This window comes from Nylanderia fulva, unplaced genomic scaffold (assembly GCF_048542155.1).
Source record: "Nylanderia fulva isolate GAGA-0341 unplaced genomic scaffold, ASM4854215v1 Scaffold3, whole genome shotgun sequence".
NCBI lineage: Eukaryota > Metazoa > Arthropoda > Insecta > Hymenoptera > Formicidae > Nylanderia > Nylanderia fulva.
The window spans coordinates 1,662,952-1,690,081 of NW_028190368.1; the positions used below are offsets into that span (position 1 = coordinate 1,662,952).

Consider the following 27,130-nt stretch of genomic DNA (forward strand, 5'->3'; position numbering starts at 1 on the left):
ATTTACCGCTCCGAATAATATTCGATCGACCAATCAGAACAAAGGAAAGAAAAATTTCTTTATCCTGATTGGTCAATCAAACTCTATTCTATTCCAAACAGTAAATATAACCTTGAAATGCTCAGTATATTCTTCTTCTTCAAGAAAAAAAAGAGATAGGTAGCAAACCCTCTTTCTATCTGATTTTTTATTTATTTTATTGGTCGATAGTTGATTTCTTTCTCTATCTAGCATGTTGGAAAAAGAAATAGACCAGTTTTACCTTTCTCTACCTTTTCCTTCTATAGATGTACACTCCTGAATAGTAAACAGTTTATTGTTCACTCTGTGATTTCTCTTAAATTCGCGTATAAATCTTTACTTCTGCTCCTTGTCATTTAAAAGAAGAAGAAGACATTTCACGTTTGAGATTTAATGAATTTGGTAAATCTAAAAGTCATGTCAGTTTATACATCAAGAAAGAAAGAAAACGTCGAAACCTCTTCGATTTTATATAATATAATGCATATTTATATGATTTTTATTTATGTTTTATTTTGATTTCATCTTTTAGAATTTGGATTGGACACATGGTTTTTATGATCACATGTATATATATGTATTTCTTATTGTAATCACATGTATACATGTATATCTTATTGTTAGCTCGAGTTGGAGTCTGATTAAAGTTTTGGAGTTTTTTAATCCTCGCAAAGTGTCAAATAAATTGATATATCCGATCATGAAGCCAACGCTCGTGGCTGATGAAATGTTTCCCGAAGGAGCTGGACCTTACGTCGAGTTAGACGAGGTAATGCGAATTAAAAATGTATATAATGCTTTGACGATAGATTAGATAGCAAAATATCAATGATATGATTAATATAACAATGTCAAGAGTTTCACAGCAACTTAAATTACAAATTCGTTTATAGTAAGCAATTTCTTTATATAATTTCCAAATAAAGTTACTTAATATAATTTACATATAAAATATTGATTTCAGGTTGGTGGTAGTAGGTTATTGGTAGATCTTACAGCAAGCGAAAAAGCTGTTCATGCAGATTTTCACAATGGTACATCTAACCTACGCATATTTCTTTTTAATAATATAATAATAAATTACCACAATTTTATTTATTTTTATTTTTATTTTTTTTTAGATGGTAAGAATTACCTAGCTAGCAAAAAATTTTCATCTTTCTCTGAAAATAATCAAGATTTAGAACAAAATAGTTTACAAACTGTGTCGAAACAAGTCCATTCTGATTGCATTAATGGTATTTTAAATATTATTTAATTTTTTAATATATATGCATGCATGTATAGGCAGAGTAATCATTTTTATACGTTATTTATAGATAAAGGAAAACAGTTATAGTTTTTATAAATAATAATAATCCAAATTAACAGAATATACGGTTAGTTTATTGAAATAATTGTTTAATTTCAGATTTTGATGATTTGTTCGATGATGATGATTTGGACTGAAGCATTCCTAAAGAATTAAACTATGCGATACTTTTGCAGACTGCAATTAACTTAGCATTAGAGCGGAAAATTTCTGATTTTCATAAATCCATGAAATATTGTATAATCAATCATGTATCATCAGTTGCATTCAGCAGAAGCATAGTATTGGGTTAACACTCAGTACTGTATGTATATCAATAAATAAAGAATTTCACTAAAGCTTATCAATTTATACCTGCTCATACTTTACAATTTGTTGATTTTTTATTCAGCGCAAGTGTGTTTAATTGAATTAATAGTGCTAACTTTATATATTGTTACAAATAACATTAAAACATTTGCGAAATATATATAATTATATATACTATACTATAATACTTATGTGTGTGACATACTGTTTAATATATTGGGAAAACAAAAGCGTTTAAGAAAATCATGCAACAATTGTAAAGTTATTTTTCTCTGCTGAATGCAGCCATCAAATTTATCATATGTTTATATATATATGTATATATATATAAATAATAAAGATATGAAAAATGTTTCTTTTAAGTTTGCTGTATAAAACTACTGCAAACTCTTACATAGTGTGTTAATATATATCCTTTCTTCTCGAAAGACTAACCACAAACTACAAACTTCATATTATAACATTATTACAATTTATTTGTATTTTTAATTCGAGTCAGATGTGTGCCTGCATCTATCATACGTCATTTTACTGCGTACCACAGACAAATGTTATTATAAACGTGCCATAAGAAAATGAGTACTGGTCAATATGTCTTGTACACATAATAATATTGATACTGTAAGATTATATTTTATAATACATAGACGCTAGTCATATAAACTTGTATGACGATGCACAGTTAAAATATAGCACCCCATTATTTCAGTCATTCTGCATCTGCTCCGATCACTCCATGCACGTGCATCGAACTATCTTATTACTTGATACGAAAGAAGAGCCACTTATAGATTTGCCAATTCTCTCAGCCCAATTAATTGCTACGTTCTCTCTCCTTGGCCCCAATAAACATATATTTGCTTTGACCATTCTCATTTACTTCAATCGATTTACTTTCCACTCGCGACAATTATCAACTCCTCTATCCTTGTTCGATGTGTGTTAAAAATTGGCGACCGGGGTGAAGAAGATGTTGGCAACAGCGGCGATATTATTAACGTTGACATTGCTGATGATAGTGGCGAATATCCTAAAATTTAAATTGTTTCGATTTTAATTATATTTCATTATATCTTATATATATAATTATATCTTCAAGCATATCTGTTATTAATTATGTATTGAAGTAATGATTACTATATAAAAAAATATAATTATTAAAACTAAAAATTACAATATAACAATATAAGAAATGAGAACTTTATACAAACCCTGAGTCTAGCCTTTGAAGAGTTATTCGGGGTGCTAGTTAACTTCCAGATCACTATCAGCCTGATCATCCTGGTCGCTTTCTTCGTCGTCGTCCTCCTCTTCCGAATAGTACTGAGACGGTGGTGATAGAGGATCTTCTGACAATGAAGTATGTGAGGACGACGGTGGTCGAGAACCCTCCAATTTGATGTCTAAATCCTCCATCGATGTACTTGGACCAGGAATAGTTACTGGAATAAACTTTTCTAGATCCCCTGATGCCAACTCTGCAATGCAGCCATCAATTTTAGACGAGAATACAAATGGAAACTTAAATGTGTACAAAATAAATTATAAATAACATACGTTCTACATATTTCTCAAGCGATTTCGGAACCATTATTTTTGCCTTTTGTAAATTTTCCTCGGTGCATTCCCCTTTTTCTAATCCTAAAAAAACATTTTGCATTAATGTACATTTACAAAAGATAAAACAATATTGTGTATAAATACTTATATAAAAAGTAGAATCAATAATATATTTTACCAAAAGCTAGACCCATTTGCTTTAGAACCTCAATATCGTCATGAATTTCAAACTTATCATTAAAATTAAACAGGTACTCAGTTCTGTAAAAAGAATTAAAGAAATGTATATATCAATACTATGTTTTACAATTACATATATTGCAACACATACTTGTCATTTGAAATGCTGCAGTCTATGACAGTCTTTTTACTGGTATTCACAATGAGGAATGGCAGCTGTATGGCAGAATTAGGTTTCGGTGGCCCGCGAAGACTCTCATGCAAACGATTACGTTCAACTAAGTTCTTGAAAGAAATGTGAGAGAGAATAAGCTGATGTAGCTGCTGCGTTTTAGCCTTAATTCTCTCAATCTTCTTCTTTTTATCCTTCTCTAGAGCTACGCATTCTTGTAATGAATTAGTTGGCAAGCCAAGCCACCTAATTTCCTTTTTCTCTTTGGAAATGATATTCATTGCCATTAATACGTTCAAAGCGTCGTATACGCGTCTTCTGATATTTTTCTGATCATACTGCTGAAAAAAGATGTGCCATGTCAAATATAAATTCAATTAACAATCTAATATGTATATACATATGTATAAAACGATAACTTTATACAATATGTGAATATTAGACGAGATAAACACCTGATCTGTTAGAGAATTCATATGAGCGGGATTAGTAAATTCACCGACCAACTCATCTGCTACTTCATTATAAGAAGTGGTGCCCTTCTTCTTTACCTTCTCACAAACTTTCATTGAGAAATGTCTCAATCCTTTACCAACTTTTTCTGTTTTTCTCCGTTTACTGCAATACATAGAAACGGTATAAAATAAAATACAACTCAAGATTTTGAGAAAGTATATCACGAAATCGCAGGAGGAAACAAAGCTCGTCTTTGTTCTCTATATAATTAAAATGTACACAAAACATTGCATTACTCAGGCACAAAATCGCCACTGTCAGCGTCTTGCCTCTTCCTAGATCCACTGTGATCCAGTATTGGGCTGATAAAAGTTTTTCCAGTAGCATCTTTAACGATTTGCGAAGTATTAGACTGCTGCTGCTGCTGCTGTTGTTGTTGTTGATGCTGTTGTTGTTGAGACACAATAGCCTGTTTTATGTCACTCTAAAAAGAAATTATATATATTTAATGTAAAATTTAATTCCTTCAATTAAAACATTACAAAATTGTTTTCTACCATCTGTGCAGAAGTCAACTGTATAGTCTTGGTCATCATAGATTCCCCTGCTTTTGATGTTGCCATTTTAGTATTCTGCAAAGGTATTGTTACTAATCCTGCAAGAAAATCCTTTGTGTAATATTGTTGCATGTAATGTTGTACAAAAAGTTTGCTTTTGAAATAAAATATACTCACTCTGACCTGGTGTAGATGGACTCTGCAAACTGATAGTCCTAAGAACTTGGGTATTTGATGTCAAAACCTAGTTGCAACATATACAAATGTAATAATTGTAAAAATCTATTTGCAAATATTCATACTGCATAAGAGAAATGGAAATATATATTAAAATAGAAATATACTTTTGAATATACAATATATATGTATATTACTTAATAAAGTGCTCTCTTTTGAATGCACTATGATATGTAACCTTTGCACATTAAGTCAATACTATAATTGTTGTAAAACTGAGGCAAGTACCTGTGAGTCTTGATTAGGAGTTTTAAACACTTTAAGGCCACCTGCATTTGCAACAATACTACCTAATGTTTTATTAGGTGTACTCTGCACTACTTTTATCACTTGTGGGTGCCCTGCAACAAATTTTTTACTTATGTACAATTGTTTATGAATTTTTGCCTCTGCAAACAGAATATTTTAAGTCTTTCTTCTAAACAGAGAAAACTCTAAAGTAACATTGAAGTTTAATGTTTACATACATATTTCCTTCAGTCCATAATGAACATATGATTACAAATAAACATGATGCAATATTAAGAACACATTTAATTAATGTTGCATACTACAAGTTACAGTAATTTTGTTATTTTAAGCAAATAAAAACGAATGATCAAAATATGCATGTTTATAAAAACAGATATGCAATTATACTAAAAATATAAATAAATTTCAATTTATAGTTTCTGATACATTTGTTTTATAAGTTTTCAATCAATTTCAACGCATCTAAAAACTCGAGTAACTGATATGCATCATTATACAGTTTATATAAAATCACAAAATCTTTTGTACGTATATAGCTCAACGCTCTCTAGAAATTGTCAGTAATCAAGTATAGAACCTGTCAATAGACATTATGAGTGTACACCTGAAGGCAAGCAGATGAAAATATGCTCATTCAAGTCCCAACTGTTCAGTCCTTACTCAATACTCGGAGAGACTATCAAGAGCGTTCCAGCATTTTCCTCAACTAAAATTATTTATTGTGCAAAGTCGAAGCTTCTTTTTCAAGTGCAAAAATAAGACCCTGATATTAATTGAAACTTGGTATATTCTTAAAGCCAAACTGCTAAATTAATTTTAGAGAGGAATCAAGAAAAAGAGGATTCTTGTAGCCTAGGAATGTCAAATTTTATCGAAACGCGTTTAGAGGGGGATGAAAAAGCATAAAACCGTAAATATCGAAAGAAAATAAGGATCTCTCGACGAGAATGTGTCCTCCCGCTATCGAACGCGTCTCTCCGAGACAATCGACACGGTAGTGCGTAGATAAAGAAACGTCAAAACGGCAGCTGGGCAAAATTAATCTCGAAAAATATTGAAAAAAGCCCTCGACCTCCTCGGGGGAGGAAATTCGCGACCCGGGGATGGCGTTTCTCGACGCCGCCGAGAGGATGCAAGAGACGGGCGCGTTCTCTCTTTCTCTCTCTCTCTCTCCCTCTCTCTCTCCCGGGAGTACAGGATAAGGAGAGACGGAGGGGCGAATTTTCCCTCGAGGCCGCGGATCTTTCTCCAAGACCCCGGGGCCGCTTACGCGGGCTTCCTCGGGGAAGCTCGTGGAAACCCGCGTCGCAGGAAGTTTCGGAGGCGGATCGGACGCGACGATGCCCCCGTATTGGCGCGCATCTCTCCGCTCGGATATCACTTACCGTTAGCGTCGTGTATTAAGAAGTTCATCGTTTTATTTTGCTGCGTCATGTTCCGGGCGGGTTATTTCGGCGTCGTTCGACTGTGGCGGATTCCGCGGATGGGCCGTACAGTAAAGGGAAATAAAAGGATCATAGGGCCTACACTTTGCTCGGCACGTCGGCTCGCCGTATCACCAAAATGGCGACCCCGCATATATAAAGCATTTGCGACGTTTGCTAAGCGCGTAAGCTCCCGCGAGGGTTTCGCCCCGTGAGCTGCGACGACGCGACGTTTCCCTCTAAAGCGACCGCCGTACCATAATTAACACGGACCCGGAATAATCGCGCTCAGATCCTGCGGCCAGTCGGTACCCGCAGCTTCCGCGTGCACACGGACTGGAAATGAGCTTGGCGGCACGACAAAGCTAAACAGCTGATTGGCCGCCCGCCGGTCACATGGTCGTCCTCGTTCCACGTTTATCGCGCCGCCTTCTCTCCTCCCTTCGCCTCCCATTCTACCGCGCCACCTGGTAGACGCGTATTGCGGATTTTGCACCGCGCATGCATTCGCGGATATATGCGAGAGGGATGCGTCGTGGACTCGCTTACTGCGTTGTTGTAAAGCGCTTGAAATGGGTTTATTTGCATGCATGTACGCCCATATATTACGTTAGAAGAAAACAGAAAAAGCCGCCGATGAAGGATCATTTGCGATAATTATCCACGCGCGATGTGAGTGATGATAAATATATAGTGATATAATCAAGTTTCTATCTGTAATATTAGAGCAGAATATTTTATATAAATTTTGACATTTCGTTTGACACTTGATATATATTTTGTCAAATAGGTCTAAATTATTATATAAAATAATATCTAGCTATTGTTGCTTATTGATATTGAATTTACAAAGGTATGTATTTTTGTATGTATATATATACTTTTTAGTGAATATTAATCTTGTTGAAGAAATATTAAAATTTTGAATTACGAATTTATTCCAATAACTTTACAAGCGTGATTCTTTTTTTTTTTTAAATGCGCTATATAAGTCTCTAGGTTAGTAACGTCTTATTTTATTCGGTACATTTAATTTGAAAATTTGAACATAGTGATTGGTTAAGGAATTTCTAAAGTTTCTGTCAAATTTTCATCGACAATCAATTAATACGTGTTTGAAACGTTTTGTCGCGTGAATGTAAAATCAGCTTAAAGTCATGCATTGTTTTGTTGACAGTCAGCTGATTGGCCAACGGATAGAAAATTTCTAGGGTTTTAAAGGTTCCTTCACTACAAAATTCATTATTAATTTTATTATTATTATTATTCATTATTAATAGTTATTAATATTTATTATTATTCATTATTAATTATAAATGATAAGTTCGTGGCGTTTTATATTGTAGATTTGTAATTTTTAACATTAGAAATTTTCTAATTTCAAACAAAATTTTAAGAATCAATTTTCATATTTGAAAATTTTTAAAAGCACGCACACACATAAAACACAACAAAAATGTGTGTTAATACATGACTTATTCATTTATGATATTTTTTTGCGCACGATGTCTTTCGTATTTTCAAACGAAATATACATGTATAATGAGACGAAAAGCTGTTTAAATTCGCGCCAACGCAAATTTGCATTATAAATTGACGTTTAGTATTTAAATGAGCCGCGAATTTTAATAAGTAACGGCGCGCAGTGTCATTGCGCAAGCATAATGACACATATTTCGATTGACGTATACGTGCACCTCTTCACACACGTCATAGAGGAAATAATCGCGGTATAGTGTGTATATACGCTGCTGTATACGCTGTACAAATTAGTTTTCTCTCTTTCTCTCTCTCTCTTGCTCTCTCTCTCTCTCTTTCGTTTGTATATTAAACTATATAGGTAAGTCATATATAAATATTAACATTTGGTACCTCCTTTTCAGCTTCTTATTCTGCGTGTAAAAAATATTTTACAATCGCAATTTTTAAACTTTTGAATATTATTTACAAAATTAATAATTATGATATTATAAATATTTAAATCGTGCTTCATGTAATTGCATTTGTATGTGTTGATATTTTTTCTGTAGTCTGGATCATATTTCTTTGATGAATAAAGTTTAATTATTAATATTTCGAGACAAGAGTGCTATTTTGAAGTGATTATCGATATTGTTTAATGGACAAAGATGTTTTATATACAGTTATATTTATAGAAAATCAATACTTTTAATTTTCATCCAATAGAGCTTGTAAGGATTCTTGTGTCTGCAGTGTAATGTGTCTTTCTAATTGTTCTTTTTTTCTTTTCATACGTTTTATTAATAATAAATTGTTTTTTTGTAATAAATTAATTTTATTACATAAATTCTGTTTACAGAAAAATGAGGAGTGGCAGCAGATTACTAAAAGTTCTCCTGCAAGCTTCAGAGAAGGCAGCAAACATTGCCAGGACTTGTCGACAAAAGGAAGCTCTATTTCAATTGTTAGTACAAGAAAAGTCCTTAGAAGAAAAGAATCCTCGTTTCTTCCAGGATTTCAAAACCTTAGCTGATGTCCTCATTCAAGAAACTATTAGACATGATATAGAAATTGAGGTAAAAAGAAAAAGAGAATATATGATACATATTTTTATATAATATAATACACTAATGAAAAGAATGTCAATTTACTTTCATCATACTTCAAACTTTCTCATTGCACTGTGAATAGTTTCCAGAGCTGGCTAAACTGGTGCAAGGCGAAGAAACTAATGTATTCAGTAATACTTTAGGAGAATCTATTATTGTTGAAGTCTGTTCATGCAGTAAAGACACAACGCAACTACTGACTAAAGTTATGGGCAACGATGCTGTGGCAGCAGAACTGCTTGCTGCTGAAGTCCATAAAGATGTTCAACTCTCAGATGTGCCAATCATGTTAGAGATTCCCACTGATTTTGACATCAATGTTGATGATCTTGGTATTTGGATAGATCCAATCGGTAAGTATACTGGTCTGCAACAGACAATAATTTTAGATTACAATATATTCAGTTGATATTTAGTAAGTTTAAATTAATTCAGGGCAAGACTGAAAAAAAAATACAAAAGTTGGACAATATTATGGTAAAAGTCTCTCTCTCTAAGTCTCTCTTGTTACTAAGAATCGTAATTGGCCTGTAAACTGAGACGCAACGCTTGTAAGAATTTCTGTTTGTTTTGTAGTTTGATAATGCATGCCTGTGGAGCAATTCGTGGAACTTTTGTAGATTCAACAGCAGATTACATAAGTGCAACGGAGGTCGTGGACGAGCAGACTGGTTTACATTTAAGTGGTTTACGTTGCGTCACTGTATTAATTGGAGCATATAAGAAAAGTACTGGAGTACCAGTTTTAGGTGTAGTTAATCAACCATTTTACACCAATGTCGATTCGCAGTAAGTAGAAACGATATATTTTTAATAAATTTAAAATATAAGCTTTTCCTTATTTATACTCCATATATATATATATATATATATATATATATATATATATATAAATTTGTTTGAAAGTATTCCACTTTCCTATTCATGATAAGTGGAGGAATTATTTATTCTTATAATAGTATAACAAATATATTAATTTATCTGTATGTAAATAATATATTCTACATTTTATTATACTATATTAACTGAACAGATGGACGGGAAAGTGCTACTGGGGTTTTCTGGGAGGTGGTATTAGCAAGTCTTCCATAAGTGATACGTGTAACGCCGATAAGATCATTTTACTCAGCCGTTTTGAAGATGCAGACGTGAAATCAAAGTTGTTAAACAACGGATTCAGATTAATAGAAGCACCTGGAGCTGGTTACAAGATACTGAGCGTCGCTCTTGGACAAGCGGCCGCTTATATTTTGTCAAAGGGTTCAACTTACAAGTGGGATACGTGCGGACCACAAGCACTTCTTTTATCGGTAGGCGGAGGCATCATCGAATTTAAAGAGTTTATTGTAAATCCAAATTCAGAAAATCTGAGCGTGAATTATTTACCTATTGGTACGAATTTTTCTAATCGTGCAGGCTTGATAGCATACAGAGATCCTCAAATTTTGGAAAGTTTTAAATGTATTTTATGTAAATCAGCCAATTAAAATTAAAGAAAAAATATTGTGACAAAGATGTGTCATGATAACATCTGATAATATATTCTGAAAATTTTCTCGATAATTACGTATTATAATTTATATCTGATTATATAAGTAAACTATATTCATTCCATATAAATTTTATGTAAAAGGTCTAGATGATGTTTTTATGAAATATCTTTAGTGATTATTTTGTGATATTATCTGTAGATGCTAATTCAATTGTATAAGATGTTTATAATACAGATGACGTCCAATAATAAACTAATATGATAATATCTATTGCGTGTGTGTATGTATGAATAGATTATTATTATTTGCTTAATTGATGTTAATTGTGATATAAATAATGGGTCCAAATATAGATTCGATATGTATACACAATTGTGCATATTTTTATTTTTATTTGTTATACAATTATAAAAAGCGATTTCCTCTTAAAAAATAGAAATCTTACATTAAAATCTTATAGATTTTATATATTTCTACATTATATATTTATTGTTTATTGTGCAACTCTAATATCTATCATTCCTTCTCCGCCGTGATAAGGTGGCGTGGTTGATTGTGGTTGATTGTTATTATTATTATTATTATTGTTGTTGTTAGGAGTTTCTGATGTTTGCGGGAATAACGGTGGTAATCTGTTATTATTAGTGTTAGAATTAGTAGGTTCTTGTTCGACGACAATAATCGGTTGTTCCCATTGATTTCCATGCTGATGACGATTTCCTTGGTGTCCTGGATTTTGCGATTGCCACCATGGTCCTCCACCAGGATGCTGTCGTCGTGTGTTATCAGTAGCGATAATCATCTAAAAAATTTTATATTTAACTGTATATTTATATATTATTTTTTTACACAGTATTTTGTCATTTTAATTTTTAAACACTCGAAAAGTCAATTTCGAATATTGTTCCAGGGTTCAAAATAAACCATATATGTATATATTACATCTTTATAATTGATATTTTATTTTATATAAAAAATATTTTTCAAGTGTTGAGAAAAATGCATATATATGATTTAATAAATGTATTGATTTAAGAGAATTAAAGAATTTTAAAATTATTGTAATTATATATTAAAAAAATCTTATTAAGAAAAGCTCAAGTAATATAAAAACAAATATATAAAATAATATAAAAAAAATTAAAATAGAATAAAAAAATTTTTTTTAATTAAGAACGAAAAAAACAAAATTAATTCTATAGACGCTTATATATACATATATATATATATATATATATATATATATATATTTATATATATATATATAGATAGATATATAGATATAAAAAATCCATAATTTAATGAAATTTTGTGTGCTCCTAAATGCAATATATTATACCATGTCATTTGTTTTCGGATTTTGGCAAACCCATTCGACATCGGAACCATATATATTATTTTGATTCTGCTGTTGCTGCGGATATGCCCAAGGACCACGGCCAGGATAATTAAATCCTCTTCCATTTCCGGCACTATGGCCATAATATGGCCATCCTTGATGAGCTTGAGCCTCGACGGCTACGAGTAATGCGACCACAATCAATAGCGCCTTCATTATTAACTAAAAGAAAAAATCGATGTAGTGGATAAATCACATGATTAATGTGGAATTATATAATCTATATGCTACAAAAATTTTTTGTTGAGCGTTGAAATTTGTGTTTTTTCAACCATGTATATGCTTATATAATATTACTTAAAATAATATGCAAAAAATTGCTGATTCTCAGATAAATTTGAAATGTATATTACACAACTTGCCGACATTAAAATATAATTGCAAAATGAATTGCATTATGTAAGATACACAATATTGATGCAAAGTAAAATTAATATTCAGCTGAGCACGATTGTGTGAGCTACGTCATCTATACTTTAAGAATTGTGGTATAAACACAAGTTTCAAATATAAAATTGACAAATTATGAACAATTAAAGATCACGTGACACTCGAAAACTAAATTTTTATATTTTGACAAATAATACATAATATATTAATTTTAATCACAATATAATACAACATCACAGCACATAATTTTAATCACAATACAATTCAATCGCAATTTCTTAAAATCGATTACATAACTCCACAGCGTTTTCATTACTTACGAATGTTGAAGAGAGGAATTAAGAGCCGAATTGACAGAGAAAACCGCACTTAAAGAATGACGGAACACCTCAACGACGTTTCCTTATATAGCAAAATTGACATGCATATAAGTAAAGTTCCGCGTATCCGCTATCGAATTGAATCCAATTGACCACAATCAACTGTAAAATGACTACTGATTTAGATCGATCAACCAATGAAATATATCGGCAAATAATGACGATGATACGATCAAAGATTTAGTCAAGGAAGAAATGATGACTCTTGCGTTCATCGGCCGATTAGGATTTTTTTCTCACTCTGAGTCGTCGTCGTAATACCGGTTCGGGATTTTGATAAAACAGGTATATATCGCAAAGTTACGGGAATCACTGCGGCTGCCGCTATCATTAAGCATTGAATTACAGGACGTGCAAACCGGCGGTTCGTCGCGGAATTATTGTAATTTATGTCACGGTTCATCACCGCTTGTGTATGCGGTATGTTTAACGTATGTATGAAAGGTCAATGAATGTCGCATGCCGAATACGCCGCACTTTTTTTCTTTCAAACATTTGCGGATAATTGCACTGAACAAAAAAATATATTGAATTCGAATATTTATTTCAACACTGGCTTCTAAATCTTTTTTAAACTAATAATTAATATATATTGATTCACTATGCAAAAAAATATTTATTTGATATAAGAAAATCCTTTTCAAAGCAGATAAATATTATTTGTTTCAAATAAATTATTTCTAAAGCAATATTGAATTATAAAAATATTTTTAATTTAATAATTTCTTTTTTAATGTAGCTTTCAATAATTTATCTCGGTATGTGTAATCGATCTCACAAAAAAAGATCATATAAATAAATTTTTATTTTATAGTTGCAAAATCCATCAAGTTTGATTGCAAATCTCTAATTAACTAATTTAGAAGAATTGACATAAAAATATTTAAATAACTTAATTTTAAATGCATGATTAAATTTCAAAAACTCGGTACTTAAAACTGTAAATACTTGTTCCTTGTTTTATATAAACGTCCAATCAAAGAAATAATACATTTTAATACTTGTTTCAACATTATTTGATAATAAAGAAATAATTTTATTATATTATGAAAAAAGAATTTTATTATTTAATAAAATCTAAATTAGGATCTCTCATCAAATTAAAATAAAAGTAATATCTTGGAAAATTGGATAATAGTGATAATAAACGATATTCAAATAAGATAAATTACGGTGCAAAAAATATTTTTATTTAATTTTATATCTATATCTTCATTACTTAAAAAATTAGTTTGTATTGTTATTTTTTACAATTTTTAAGATTTAGAAGTTTATAAATAACTAACATATATAAAACAGTAACTTAAAACATCGTACACAGCATATGTGAGTCGTTATAGTATATATATATATATATATATATATATATATAAATATGTCTTCATACTTAATTAAATAAACGCACACATGAGGCGAAAATACAAAAGTTTGTAGGTACACATTTTAAACTTGATAATCATTAATATAACATAAATAAATTATATATATATATATATATATATATATATATATGAAAAAAGTTTTGTATTCCATGTAATAATAATGTAATTATAATTATAAAAATGTATATTTATTTTAATTATTCAAACATATATATATATATGTATATAGTGTATATATTTTAAATATATATATTTTTTAAGTTTATATATATTAAATATATGTTAAAGAATTCACTATATTATTCATTATAACATACATATATATTTGACATATTTCGTTCCTTTATATATCCTAATTTTTATATGTAATAATAATAATATAATAAAATATTATATTTTTATAAATATTTATAATTAAAATAAATATATAATATTTTTTAAAAAATAACAGGCATTAATGACAAACTATGTCTTACAGTTATTTGTAGTGTGAATTCTATTATTTTAAAAAAAATATTACTGTGGATATTTTTTTTACCTGTATACACAATATTTTCAGAAGTTTTTAAACTCTCTCTCACATTATCCACATTAAGAACGATGGAAACGGATCCATAGAAATGGTCTTTATTGTTATTTTCCTGTTTGGACAAATAAACGTTCACTTTAATCAGAGGCAACTTTAATTGAGCTCAATTTAAATAATTGCTTGACAAATTTTTTATCTTCATAATTTTTCTTCTCATCAGAAGAATAGAGTCTGTAGAGTTCCATCTGATACGACACTTAATAATGACATATACTTTTCTTTATTTTTTAAATTACTTTCAAAATTCTATATTTTATATTTTATTCATACTCTATTTTTCGCATCTCTATGCAGTTCTCTATAGATTCCTCTATACTTTCCTCTTTAAATTCCAAAAACTTAAATTTCGACATTTTTTCTTTTTGTCTATCAGGTAAAAAAAACTCGGATATTTTATCAAGACCGATGAGCTTGTCTTCAACACGAAGGAAATAATGTACATTATTTCTTGCTTCTTCCTGTGACGTTTCCATATCATTTAAGGTTTTAAATATTTCTGCTTTTAACTCTTCTCTCGGCGTAAAAGAATTTACTGCTGCTTCATCAATTTCTTCGGCACTTTGTTCTTCTTTATCAATCATAGGTTTCGCTATGGATACTTTAATGTCATCTTTCAGTGTCGAACCTGTTTTATTGAGAAAATTATACAGATTATTAATTTTGTCTGTAAAATAAAATTGAATGTAAAGTCTGAGAATATAAGATAATATATAATAAAAGCAAAAGATTAAATTATCGCAATAATCTGTATTTTTTGCTCCAGAATCGACGCAGTCAAGTTATTAGAAACATTAAAATTCATACGTAAATTCTCACTTATATTATTCAATGATTTTGTATTTGTAGACTCTTCCATTGAGTAAAAATTGGCGTGCATATAGAAAGCCGTAAAACAAACACCGAATATAACAACGAACTATAAATAATAACAATATTACATGTAAATATAAAAAATTACAAGAAAAAGTACAAGAATTGCTGTAAAGTTGACCTTACATACGATAGTAATCTTTGACTAAGATTACTGCTATTTATTATACGTATAAAAATTGCTGCCGGAAATATGAAGATCATTCCTCCAATCGTCGATCCCATGATATTAAGAACAATCTCTAGGCTTGGTATTCGAATAGCAATTATCATAGAAGTGATGATTATTAAGATAGTGAGACATAGACATCTAAATAATGACAAATGACTGGCAAATAGTTTGTCAACTGATAACTAAATAAAGTATATAAATTAAGAATTACAATAATATTAAAACAATAAACTTATGTTTTTTTTAAAAGAATACAATTACGTTACGACATACCTTGTTACATAAAAGGGAATTCAAGCTGTTACGACAATTCATAATAACTAGGGGGAAACTGAATATAATCAATAATATGAATCCCATTTGAATCAGTGTGGATACTATGTTAGGCTGGAAACTCAGTAATATATTTCCTACAAATTTAATATAAAAACGATAAAAGTTGTGAACAACGAAATTGATAACAGTATAGAATAATATAATAGTCGGTGACATAGTTTATTTTAAGATAATGCATCAATTTTGTTACATTACCTGTGAGTGATTGACTATTATAAAAACAAATGTAACCAAACAAGCCAACAATTATATATATAAAAGTACATTTATTTAATGCTTTTTTTGCAATATTATACATTAACGGTGAATATAAAGTCAAAGTCATTTTATATATTTCAAGCATTTGAATATGGCAGAAGGAAGCCATGAAGAATATTGGCAGGCACTGGAAAATGCCATCTAATCTCCAATAATTAACACTGTCTGTCCAATTTTCCGAATAGATGATAAAAAGAGATGTGATTACCATCTGACAATTAAAAATAAAGAAAAATATGAAGTATTAATATATTTTAAGATACAATTAGCGCTTATATTTTAATACATTTTCATGAATGCACACGTTGAATTATATTATACTCCCTTTACCTCTGCTGCAATCAAATAATAGAAGAATATCGTAAACTCATTCCAATAGTTAACCAAATAATAGAGATTTTGACGCAGTCCTAGAGGAAAAATTGTTGTAAATCCGATTATGATTATGCAGAGGATGCGATGTATCTCCAATGTTGTCTCTCCCGTCACATAGCTGATTATCTGCGATACCAAATCGCCGATGACGATGAAGTTGGCGACGCAAGTACCCAGCATAAAACCGATGATTAAAAGATGCGCGAGAAATTTCCCCGTCTGACCAAACGCGTGTGAAGCAAGTAGTACAAACATGCGTCTACCCACTTTTTCAATCGGCTTGATGAGAAAGTAACACGCAAGTCGTGACAAGATGTTACACAGAATTAACAGCAAAATGGCCAAGACGATGCCGCATTGTTTGAAGCAGAAGGGCATAGTTAGGAGACCCACCCCTACGAAGCTGTTAATGGGAGACATCACTAGTGGTAATTGTAATTTTGTTATAAGTTTCGACAAAGCCTGAATCGACATAGTTGTCGACATATCGAAGTTTAAAGTTGTAACTCTTCCTCTTTGTCACAATGTGATGTCTCTTCAAATTCTTTTGCAATTATCAAGAGTCGATCCGGAAAGTCGTCTTGAGTGATATATTAATTATCTTGAAAAAAATAATTCAAAGTTTATAACAGAAGTTGTTACATTATGTTGCGCTACTCTTCATTCTCGCGATGTACCTTATTATTTTAAAAAGTATATATGTATATAATATATTCTTATGTTGTACTATAAATTTAAATATTAATTATATATGTATAATATAGCGACATACGTTAACTTACCTAAGAAATTCTCATCCTTCTAACGTCCTTATTGTCCGCAATACTAAGAATTTTCAGCTTCTATCATCCGCTCGGAGAAACAAAACAAAATAAACAACATTCTATTGTATAATTTACTTTACATGTATTATTCAAATTATAGACATTTTTAAATCTTTAAGATTTTATGGATTTTTCTGGATTTATAAAAGAAATTAGATACTTCACAAAATTACACATACAAAAATAATTTTTTACTTTTTAATTTTAAATAAAAAACTAATATTTTATATATATATATATATATATATATATATATATATATATATTATTGTAGTCTAAAATATAAACACATAAATTATAATGCTCACGTGTGTGTCTTTGTAGGTATAAATTATAAATACATCAAAATATCAAGCAATAATTGCTATTTTTAATTATTAATATAAAAAGAAAATTTTTTGTTTATATTAAAATCTGAATTGAAATCATTTATCAAATATATAATTGTGGAAAATTGAATAATAGCGATAATAAACGATATATTCAAATAAAATAAATTACAGATTGTAAAAAATATTTTTATTTAATTTTACATGTATGTATATATAGATTACTTAAAAAATTAGTTTGTATTGTTATTTTTTACAATTTTTAAGATTTAGAAAAATTTATAAAATAGTCTAAGATATGTAAAACACTCACTTAAAACATCGTACTCAACATATGTGAGCCGTTATTATGTATAATATATAAATATGTCTTCACGCTTAATTAAATATACGCATACATGAGGCAAAAATAGAAAAATTGTTAGTACACATTTTAAACTTGATAATAATTAATATAACACAAATATATTATATATATATATATATATATATATATGAAGAGTTTTAATACAACGTATATATATTAATAATAATGTTATTATAATATTACAAAAATGTATATTTATCTTAATTATTCAAATATATATATATATATATTTTAAATATATATATTTCTTAAATTTATATATATTAAACATATAAATGATATTAATTCACTATATTATTTATTATAATTACAGATATATTTAATATATTTTGTTCCTTTATATCTCAATCTTTATATCTTAATTTTTATAATATGTAATAATAATAAGATTAAAAAATTTTTTAATAAATATTTATAATTAAAATAAATATATAATATTTTTTAAAAATAACGAGAAATTTATGACAAACATTGTCTTACAGTTATTTGTAGTGTAAATTCTATATTACTTACAGTTATTTGTAGTGTGAATTCTATATCATTTTCAAATATTATTGGATATTTTTTATGTTACATTATATTTTCAGAAGTTTTTAATCTCTTCCACATTATCCACATTAAGAACGATGGAAAGGGATCTATAGAAATGATATTTATTGTTATTTTTCTGTTCGGACAAATAAACGTTCGTTTTAATCACAGGCTACTTTAATTGTGCTCAATATAAATAATTGATAGTCAAATTTTTTATCTTCATAATTCTTCTTCTCATCAGTAGAAAAGAGTCTGTAGAGTTCCTTTTAATAAAACATTTAATAATACTTTATACTTTTCTTTATTCTTCAAATTCCTCTGTAAATTCTATATCTTTTATATTTTATTCATAATCTGTATTTCTCGCATCTATACGCAGTTCTCTATAGATTTCTCTACACTTTGCTCTTTAACTTCTAAAAACTCATATTTTATCTCACTTTTTTTTCGTCTATCAGGTAAAAAAATCTCGGATATTTTTTTAAGACCGATGAGTTTGTCTCCGACACGAAGGAAATAATGTACATTATTTCCTAATATTTCCTGTGATGTTTCCATATTATTTTCCCCAGAAGATTCCTTAAAGGAATACAAATTTCCCTTACTTTTCTTTTGCAGATTCACAGGTTGGTCCTTCTCCTTAATTATATTTACCTCATCTTTCGCTTTTAATGTAACAGATTTATCAATTTTAGAGCTTTTGGTATCTGCGGTAATTTGTGTCACAATTATATTCTCATTTAAGGTTTTCTTTTTTTCTACTTTTATTTCTTCTTTCGGCATAACAGAGGTTACTGCTGCTTTATCAGATTCTTCGGCACTCTGTTCTTCTTGATCAATCATAGGTTTCAATATGGATACTTTAATACCATCTTTCAGTGTCGAAACTGCTTTATTGAGACCATTATGCAGATTATTAATTATGTCTGTAAAATAAAATTGAATGTGAAGTCTGAGAATAAGATAATAAAAGCAAAAGATAAATTCATAGCAATATTCTATACCTATCGTTCCAGAATAGATCGCATTTAAATTCTCATATAAGGTTTTAAATGTTTCTACTTTTACTTCTTCTCTCGGCATAAAAGAGTTTACTGTTGCTTCATCAGATTCTTCAGCACTCTGTTTTTCTTCATCAATCATAGGTTCCGCTATGGATACTTCAATGTCATCTTCCAGTGTCGAAACTGTTTTATTGAGAACATTAGGCTTTTGCAGATTATTAATTTTGTCTGTAAAATAAAATTGAATGTAAATTTTGATAATAAGATAATAATAAAAGCAAAAGATAAATTCATCGCAATATTCTATACCTATCGTTCCAGAATCGACCGCATTTAAATTCTCATTTAAGGTTTTAATTGTTTCTACTTTTACTTCTTCTCTCGGCATAAAAGAGTTTACTGTTGCTTCATCAGATTCTTCAGCACTCTGTTTTTTTTCATCAATCATAGATTCCTCTATGGATACTTCAATGTCATCTTCCAGTGTTGAAACTGTTTCATTGAGAATATTAGGCTTTTGCAGATTATTAATTTTGTCTGTAAAATAAAATTGAATGTAAAGTTTGAGAATAAGATAATAATAAAAGCAAAAGATAAATTTATCGCAATATTCTATACCTATCGATCCAGAATCGACCGCATTTAAATTCTCATTTAAGGTTTTAAATGTTTCTACTTTTAATTCTTCTCTCGGCAAATGAGAGTTTACTGCTGCTTTATCAGATTCTTCAGCACTCGGTTTTTCTTCATCAATCATAGGTTCCGCTATGGATACTTCAATGTCATCTTCCAGTGTCAAAACTGTTTCATTGAGAACATTAGGCTTTTGCAGATTATTAATTTTGTCTGTAAAATAAAATTGAATGTGAAGTCTGAGAGAATAAGATAATAATAAAAGCAAAAGATAAATTCATCGCAATATTCTATACCTATCGTTCCAGAATTGACCGCATTTAAATTCTCATTTAAGGTTTTAAATGTTTCTACTTTTAATTCTTCTCTCGGCAAATGAGAGTTTACTGCTGCTTTATCAGATTCTTCAGCACTCGGTTTTTCTTCATCAATCATAGGTTCCGCTATGGATACTTCAATGTCATCTTCCAGTGTCGAAACTGTTTCATTGAGAACATTAGGCTTTTGCAGATTATTAATTTTGTCTGTAAAATAAAATTGAATGTGAAGTCTGAGAGAATAAGATAATAATAAAAGCAAAAGATAAATTCATCGCAATATTCTATACCTATCGTTCCAGAATTGACCGCATTTAAATTCTCATTTAAGGTTTTAAATGTTTCTACTTTTAATTCTTCTCTCGGCAAATGAGAGTTTACTGCTGCTTTATCAGATTCTTCAGCACTCGGTTTTTCTTCATCAATCATAGGTTCCGCTATGGATACTTCAATGTCATCTTCCAGTGTCGAAACTGTTTCATTGAGAACATTAGGCTTTTGCAGATTATTAATTTTGTCTGTAAAATAAAATTGAATGTAAAGTTTGAGAATAAGATAATAATAAAAGCAAAAGATAAATTTATCGCAATATTCTATACCTATCATTCCAGAATAAACTATCACTTTGAAATGCCCATTTAAGGTTTTAATTGTTTCTACTTTTAATTCTTCTCTCGGCAAATGAGAGTTTACTGCTGCTTTATCAGATTCTTTAGCACTCGGTTTTTCTTCATCAATCATAGGTTCCGCTATGGATACTTCAATGTCATCTTCCAGTGTCAAAACTGTTTCATTGAGAACATTAGGCTTTTGCAGATTATTAATTTTGTCTGTAAAATAAAATTGGATGTGAAGTCTGAGAATAAGATAATAATAAATGCAAAAGATAAATTCATCACAATATTCTATACCTATCGTTCCAGAATCGACCGCATTTAAATTCTCATTTAAGGTTTTAAATGTTTCTACTTTTAATTCTTCTCTCGGCATAAAAGAGTTTACTGTTGCTTCATCAGATTCTTCAGCACTCTGTTTTTCTTCATCAATCATAAGTTCCGCTATGGATACTTCAATGTCATCTTCCAGTGTCGAAACTGTTTCATTGAGAACATTAAGCTTTTGCAGATTATTAATTTTGTCTGTAAAATAAAATTGAGTGTGAAGTCTGAATAAGATAATAATAAATGCAAAAGATAAATTCATCGCAATATTCTATACTTTTTGTTTCAGAATCAAGAGTCACTTTCTTAAATATTTCACTTTTCTTAAATATCTTATTCTTTTCCATTCTCTGCATTTCACTCTGCAACTCTAGCACTAGTGCTTCAATTTCCGTTAATTGCTCATGGTTAATCTCCGTTTTATACTTTATATATGTCTTTCCTCCCATTCTCTGTATTTCCTTCTGCAACTCTAGTGTTCGTACTTTGAATTCCTTCAATTGCTCAGGGTTAATCTCCCATTCATTCTTATATGTATTTCCCATTCTCTGCATTTCCTTCTGCAACTCTAGTGTTCGTGCTCTGATTTGCCCTAATTGCTCAAACCATTTCGCAGTTCCGATTTCAACAATATTTCCATTAAATACCAATTTAGATTCCTCCTTCTTTTCCGCATTTAAATTAATAAGACTATCGTTTTTTTCCAGATTATTAATGTTGTCTGTAAAAAAAATTGAATGTGAAGTTGGAGAATAAGATAATAATGAAAGCAAATGATAAATTCATCGCAATATTCTATACCTTTTGCTCCAGAATGGAGAGTCAAATTATTAGAAACATTAAGATTCATATGTAAATCATCACTTATATTATTCAACGATGGACTGATTGAATTGAGAACAATATCGGCTGATTTTGTATTTGTAGACTTTTTCATCGGGTAAAAATTGGCGTACATAAAGAAGGCCATAAAACAAACACCGAATATTACAACGAACTACAAATAATAACAATATCACATGTAAATACAAAAAGTTACAAGAAAAAGTACAAGAATTACTGTAAAGTTGACCTTACATACGATAGTAATCTTTGACTAAGATTACTGCTATTTATTAAACATATAAAAATTGCTGCCGGAAATATGAAGATCATTCCTCCAATCGTACATCCCATAAAAGTAAGAACAAACTCTAGGCTTGGCATTCGAATGGCAATTATCGTAGAACTGATGACTATTAAGATAGTGAGACAACAACATCTGAATTTTGACAAATGACTGACAAATAGCTCGTCAGTAGTTATCTAATATATAACACAATAAAGTATGTAGATTAAGAATTACAATAATATAACAATAATATAATTATGCTTTTTTTTTTAAAGAACATACCCCGCTACGTATAAGGGAATCCAAGTTGTTACGATAAATAAAAATGACTAGAGGGAAATTGTTTACAACCATATATAAGAATCCCGCGTTAATCAGTTCCAATAATATAATAGGCTTATAATTCATCAAAATATTTCCTGCAAATTCAATATAAAAATGATAAAAGTTGTAAACAACGAAGTTGATAACAATATAGAATAATATAATATTTGACGGTGACGTCGAATATTGCGTAAGATAATGTATCAATTTTGTTAATAATAAATTACCTGTGAGTGATTGAGTATTATAACAGCAAATATAACCAAGAAAACCAACGATTGAATATAAATAAGTACATCTATTTAATACTTCTTTTGCAATTATATTCAGTAACTTTAACTTTGAACCTGTAGATGATGTCATGTGATATATTTCAAGCATTTGAATATGGCAGAAGGAAGCCATGAAGAATATTGGCAGGCACTGGAAAATGCCTTCTAATCTCCAATAATTAACACTGCCTGTCCAATTTTCCAAATGGATAATAAGAAAAGATCTGATCATTATCTGTCAATTAAAAATAAAGAAAAATATGGAGCATGAATATGTTTTAAGATATAATTAGTGCTTGTATTTTAGAACATTTTTATGAATGCACACGTTGAGTTATATTTTACTTCTTACTTTTATTGCAATCAAATTATAAATAAAAACATTAAAGCGGCAAATCTTAAACGCATCAACGATATTTTGATTCAGTCCTTGAGTAAAAACTGTTATTAATCCGGTTGTGAGTATGACGAAGATGCGACGTTCTCCAATGTCCAATGTTGTCTCTCCCGTGATATAGCTGATTATTTGCGATGCCAGATCGCCGATGACGATGAAGTTGGCGATGCAAGTACCCAGCATAAAACTGACGATTAAAAGCTTCGCAAGAAATTCCCCCTTCTGACCAAACGCGTGTGAAGCAAGTAGTACAAACTTGCGTTTGTTGATTTGTATGGCCGATTTGATGAGAAAGTGACATGTCAGTCGTGACAAGATGTTACACAGAATTAACAGTAAAAGTGCCAAGACGATGCCGCATTGTTTGAAACAGAAGGGCATCGTTAAGAGGCTCACCCCTACGAAGCTTGTAGCGGGAGTAAAGAATGGCGATATTAGTCGTTTCATCGTTTTCGTCGACATAGTCACAGAGTCAACGTAGTTGATTATAGAAGTTGCAAACTCTTCCTCTTCGTCACAGTGTAATGTTTCTTCAAATTCTTTTGCAATTATCAAAAGAGTCACTCAAAAAAGTCGTCTTGTGTGATATATTAATTAGCTTGAAAAAAATATTTCAGAGTTTATATAACAGAAGTTGTTGCATTATGTTGCGCTACTTTTAATTCTCGCGATGTACCTTATTATTTTAAAAAGTATATATGTATATAATATATTCTTATGCTGTACTATACATTTAAATATTAATTATATATAATAGACATACGTTAACTTACCTAAGAAGTTCTCATCCTTCTAACGTCCTTATTGTTCACAAAACTAAGAATTTTCAGCTTCTATCCTCCGCTCGGAGAAACGAAACAAAATAAACAACACTCTATTGTATAATTTACGTTACATGTATTATTAAAATTGACATTTTCAAATCTTTAAGATTTTACGTAATCTTTCTGGATTTATAAAAGAAATTAGATACTCCAAAATTACACATACAAAAATATTTTTTTGCTTTTTAATTTTATATAAAAATTTAATATTTCTTTATATGTATAATATTGTAGAGTCTAAAATATAAACATAAATTATAATCACGATCTACACTTCATTCCTCTCAGCCAATAGAGCCACACGCGATGTTATTGCGATACATAAGAAAGAAAGAAAATTTGGAAACTAAGGAATTTGTATCCTATGGTTGGGATGGCTGATTCCCGACTGAGCCGACTTTCGGACCAATATTTTTCTCGCCTATTTCTTTACAGGAAAAGTTAAGAGAGGAAAAAGGGGAATTTCTGAGATCCCAACCATAGGATACAAATTCCTTAGTTTCCAAATTTTCTTTCTTTCTTATGTATCGCAATAACATCGCGTGTAGGCTCTATTGGCTGAGAGGAATAAAGTGTAGATCGTGTTTTTAAATTAAGGAGCCGACTTAATATTCTTATTATAAATTATAATGTTGGTGTGTGTGCATGTGTGTGTCTGTCTTCGTGGATAAATTATATACATTAAAATATCAAACTATATAATTGCTATTCTATAATTAATATTATAATAAGAGAATTTTATGTTTATATTAAAATATGGATTCAAATATTTTATCAGATATATATTATCGTGTAAAATTGAATAATAGCGATAATAAACAATATTCAAATAAGATAAATTACAGTATAAAAAATATTTTTATTTAATTTTACATCTATGTATATATTGATTACTTAAAAAATTAGTTTGTATTGTTATTCTTTACAATCATTAAGATTTAGAAAAGTTTATAAAATAGTCTAACATATATAAAACAATCACTTGAAACATCGTACACAGCATATGGGAGTCGTTATAGTATATATATTGTTACGTCCCTGGATTTTGCATCCCCTGTGCAACTTCACTTTACTATTATCCCGGCTGAGCCCCCAAAATGTTACGTCCTCGAAACGGTCCTTTGCAATTTCTGCAAAAGTCTCACTCACTCACACGCGCACCAATGAATTAAGTTGCACAAGGGATGCAAATCCAGGGACGTAACAATATACATATATATATATATATATATCTCTTCACACTTAAATAAATATACGCACACATGAGACAAAAATAGAAAAATTGTTATAGTACACATTTTAAACTTGATCATAATTAATATAACGTAAATAAATAATAATATATATATGCAAAAAGAGTTTTGTATACAATGTATATATTAAATTGTAATATTAAAAATATATATTTATTTTAATTATTTAAATATATATATACAATATATTTTAAATATATATATTTTTTAAATTTATATATATTAAATATATCTTAATTCACTATTCATTATGATATACATATATATTTGATATATTTCGTTCTTTTATATTTTAATTTTTATAATATGTAATAATAATAATAATAATATAAAAAAATATATTTTTTTATAAATATTTATAATTAAAATAAATATATAATATTTTTAAAAAATGACGAAAAATTTATGATAAACAATGTCTTACAGTTATTTGTAGTGTGATTTCTATATTATTTTTAAGAAATATTACTGAATATTTTTTACCTATATACATTATATTTTTTAAAGTTTTTAATCTCTTTCACATTATCCAAAATTAAGAACGACGGAAATAAATCCATAGAAATAATTTTTATTGTTATTTCTCTGTTCAGACAAATAAACGTTCGCTTTAATTTGAGGCAACTTTAATTGAGCTCAATATAAATAATTGCTTGTCAAATTTTTTATCTTCAAAATTCTTCTTCTTATCAGAAGAATAGAGTCTGTAAAGTTCCATCTGATAAGACATTTAATAATAATTTATACTTTTCTCAATTCTTTATCTTATCTTTTAGTTTAAAACATTTTCATGAATGCACACATTGAGTTATATTATACTCATCCTTACCTTGCCTGCAATAAATTTGCTTTTTTTCATGTCTCTGTCGAATTTATACGATACATTTATATATATGTAGCTATTTATTTAAAGAGCGAATAAAAATACATGTTTTAAGACATATGTACTTAACAATATTTATGCTACCGGTGCACTTACGTGGTTATTAAAATGTTCTGTGTCTCTCTCTATAACTATATATCGTACTTCTTATTCAGCTTCCTGAAATAATTTATTGATGCATATTACACGTAATCAAAATAATATTTGAAATATAAGATGTACAGCAATATTGCTATAAAAATGTTTAAAGTAGAAAATACTATTCGTTATTTTATAATCCAAATTAAATTTTCAAAATTATTTTTACATTATAAAATAGAAAAATTATTTATTCTATCTATTTAAAAAATATAATATAAAAAAAATGAAAAAATTTTTAGTGAAGATTTTATATTTACAATATATTGTTGTAATACTCTGAGA

At 29.3% G+C, this 27,130-nt stretch overlaps 6 protein-coding genes across 15 annotated transcripts; 2 read left to right on the top strand and 4 right to left on the bottom strand.

Moving 5' to 3' along the window:
* Positions 1–81: 81 nt before the first annotated feature.
* LOC114946205 (uncharacterized) lies at positions 82–1,671 on the top strand. 6 transcript variants are annotated; one of them, XM_029322647.2, is made up of 5 exons: positions 82–159; positions 646–790; positions 986–1,055; positions 1,143–1,259; positions 1,433–1,671. In XM_029322647.2, the coding sequence occupies exons 2-5, from the start codon at positions 722–724 to the stop codon at positions 1,468–1,470; spliced, it is 294 nt and encodes a 97-aa protein (XP_029178480.1). In that variant the 5' UTR covers positions 82–159; positions 646–721; the 3' UTR covers positions 1,471–1,671. The 6 variants fall into 6 exon arrangements, with proteins under 6 accessions (XP_029178480.1, XP_085340726.1, XP_029178488.1 ...); XM_085484600.1 differs by having other exon boundaries at positions 92–159; positions 554–790; XM_029322655.2 differs by lacking the exon at positions 82–159 and adding an exon at positions 170–423.
* On the bottom strand, positions 1,386–6,863 carry Dp (transcription factor Dp). 2 transcript variants are annotated; one of them, XM_029322605.2, is made up of 11 exons: positions 6,442–6,863; positions 5,033–5,145; positions 4,745–4,811; positions 4,568–4,665; positions 4,307–4,494; positions 4,010–4,172; positions 3,534–3,892; positions 3,381–3,463; positions 3,200–3,283; positions 2,854–3,120; positions 1,386–2,672 (listed from the first exon to the last, which is right to left on the bottom strand). In XM_029322605.2, the coding sequence occupies exons 1-10, from the start codon at positions 6,488–6,490 to the stop codon at positions 2,888–2,890; spliced, it is 1,437 nt and encodes a 478-aa protein (XP_029178438.1). In that variant the 5' UTR covers positions 6,491–6,863; the 3' UTR covers positions 1,386–2,672; positions 2,854–2,887. The 2 variants fall into 2 exon arrangements, with proteins under 2 accessions (XP_029178438.1, XP_029178428.1); XM_029322595.2 differs by having other exon boundaries at positions 3,534–3,895; positions 6,442–6,862.
* A 155-nt stretch (positions 6,864–7,018) lies between these two features.
* Positions 7,019–11,249, top strand: Ipp (inositol polyphosphate 1-phosphatase). Of its 3 annotated transcripts, none has more exons than XM_029322622.2 (5): positions 7,019–7,152; positions 8,801–9,017; positions 9,133–9,403; positions 9,671–9,839; positions 10,084–11,249. In XM_029322622.2, the coding sequence occupies exons 2-5, from the start codon at positions 8,805–8,807 to the stop codon at positions 10,535–10,537; spliced, it is 1,107 nt and encodes a 368-aa protein (XP_029178455.1). In that variant the 5' UTR covers positions 7,019–7,152; positions 8,801–8,804; the 3' UTR covers positions 10,538–11,249. The 3 variants fall into 3 exon arrangements, with proteins under 3 accessions (XP_029178455.1, XP_029178448.1, XP_085340724.1); XM_029322615.2 differs by lacking the exon at positions 7,019–7,152 and adding an exon at positions 8,152–8,320; XM_085484598.1 differs by lacking the exon at positions 7,019–7,152 and adding an exon at positions 8,567–8,695.
* LOC114946201 (uncharacterized) lies at positions 10,894–13,043 on the bottom strand. The gene is made up of 3 exons (XM_029322635.2): positions 12,653–13,043; positions 11,883–12,104; positions 10,894–11,345 (listed from the first exon to the last, which is right to left on the bottom strand). Exons 2-3 carry the CDS (start codon positions 12,096–12,098, stop codon positions 11,037–11,039), a joined length of 525 nt encoding a protein of 174 aa, XP_029178468.1. The 5' UTR covers positions 12,099–12,104; positions 12,653–13,043; the 3' UTR covers positions 10,894–11,036.
* Positions 13,044–14,554: 1,511 nt separating this feature from the next.
* Positions 14,555–17,533, bottom strand: LOC114930045 (putative sodium-coupled neutral amino acid transporter 10). 2 transcript variants are annotated; one of them, XM_085484300.1, is made up of 7 exons: positions 17,477–17,533; positions 16,650–17,295; positions 16,257–16,530; positions 15,999–16,135; positions 15,680–15,907; positions 15,500–15,599; positions 14,555–15,308 (listed from the first exon to the last, which is right to left on the bottom strand). In XM_085484300.1, the coding sequence occupies exons 2-7, from the start codon at positions 17,178–17,180 to the stop codon at positions 14,944–14,946; spliced, it is 1,635 nt and encodes a 544-aa protein (XP_085340426.1). In that variant the 5' UTR covers positions 17,181–17,295; positions 17,477–17,533; the 3' UTR covers positions 14,555–14,943. The 2 variants fall into 2 exon arrangements, with proteins under 2 accessions (XP_085340426.1, XP_029157647.2); XM_029301814.2 differs by lacking the exon at positions 17,477–17,533 and having other exon boundaries at positions 16,650–17,332.
* A 1,180-nt stretch (positions 17,534–18,713) lies between these two features.
* Positions 18,714–23,582, bottom strand: LOC114930138 (uncharacterized). Its single transcript, XM_029301905.2, has 13 exons — positions 23,306–23,582; positions 23,037–23,173; positions 22,721–22,948; positions 22,445–22,640; positions 21,921–22,364; positions 21,614–21,841; positions 21,302–21,532; positions 20,993–21,220; positions 20,682–20,909; positions 20,371–20,598; positions 20,062–20,289; positions 19,753–19,980; positions 18,714–19,674 (listed from the first exon to the last, which is right to left on the bottom strand). Exons 1-13 carry the CDS (start codon positions 23,580–23,582, stop codon positions 19,118–19,120), a joined length of 3,438 nt encoding a protein of 1,145 aa, XP_029157738.2. The 3' UTR covers positions 18,714–19,117.
* Between the last annotated feature and the right edge of the window lie 3,548 nt (positions 23,583–27,130).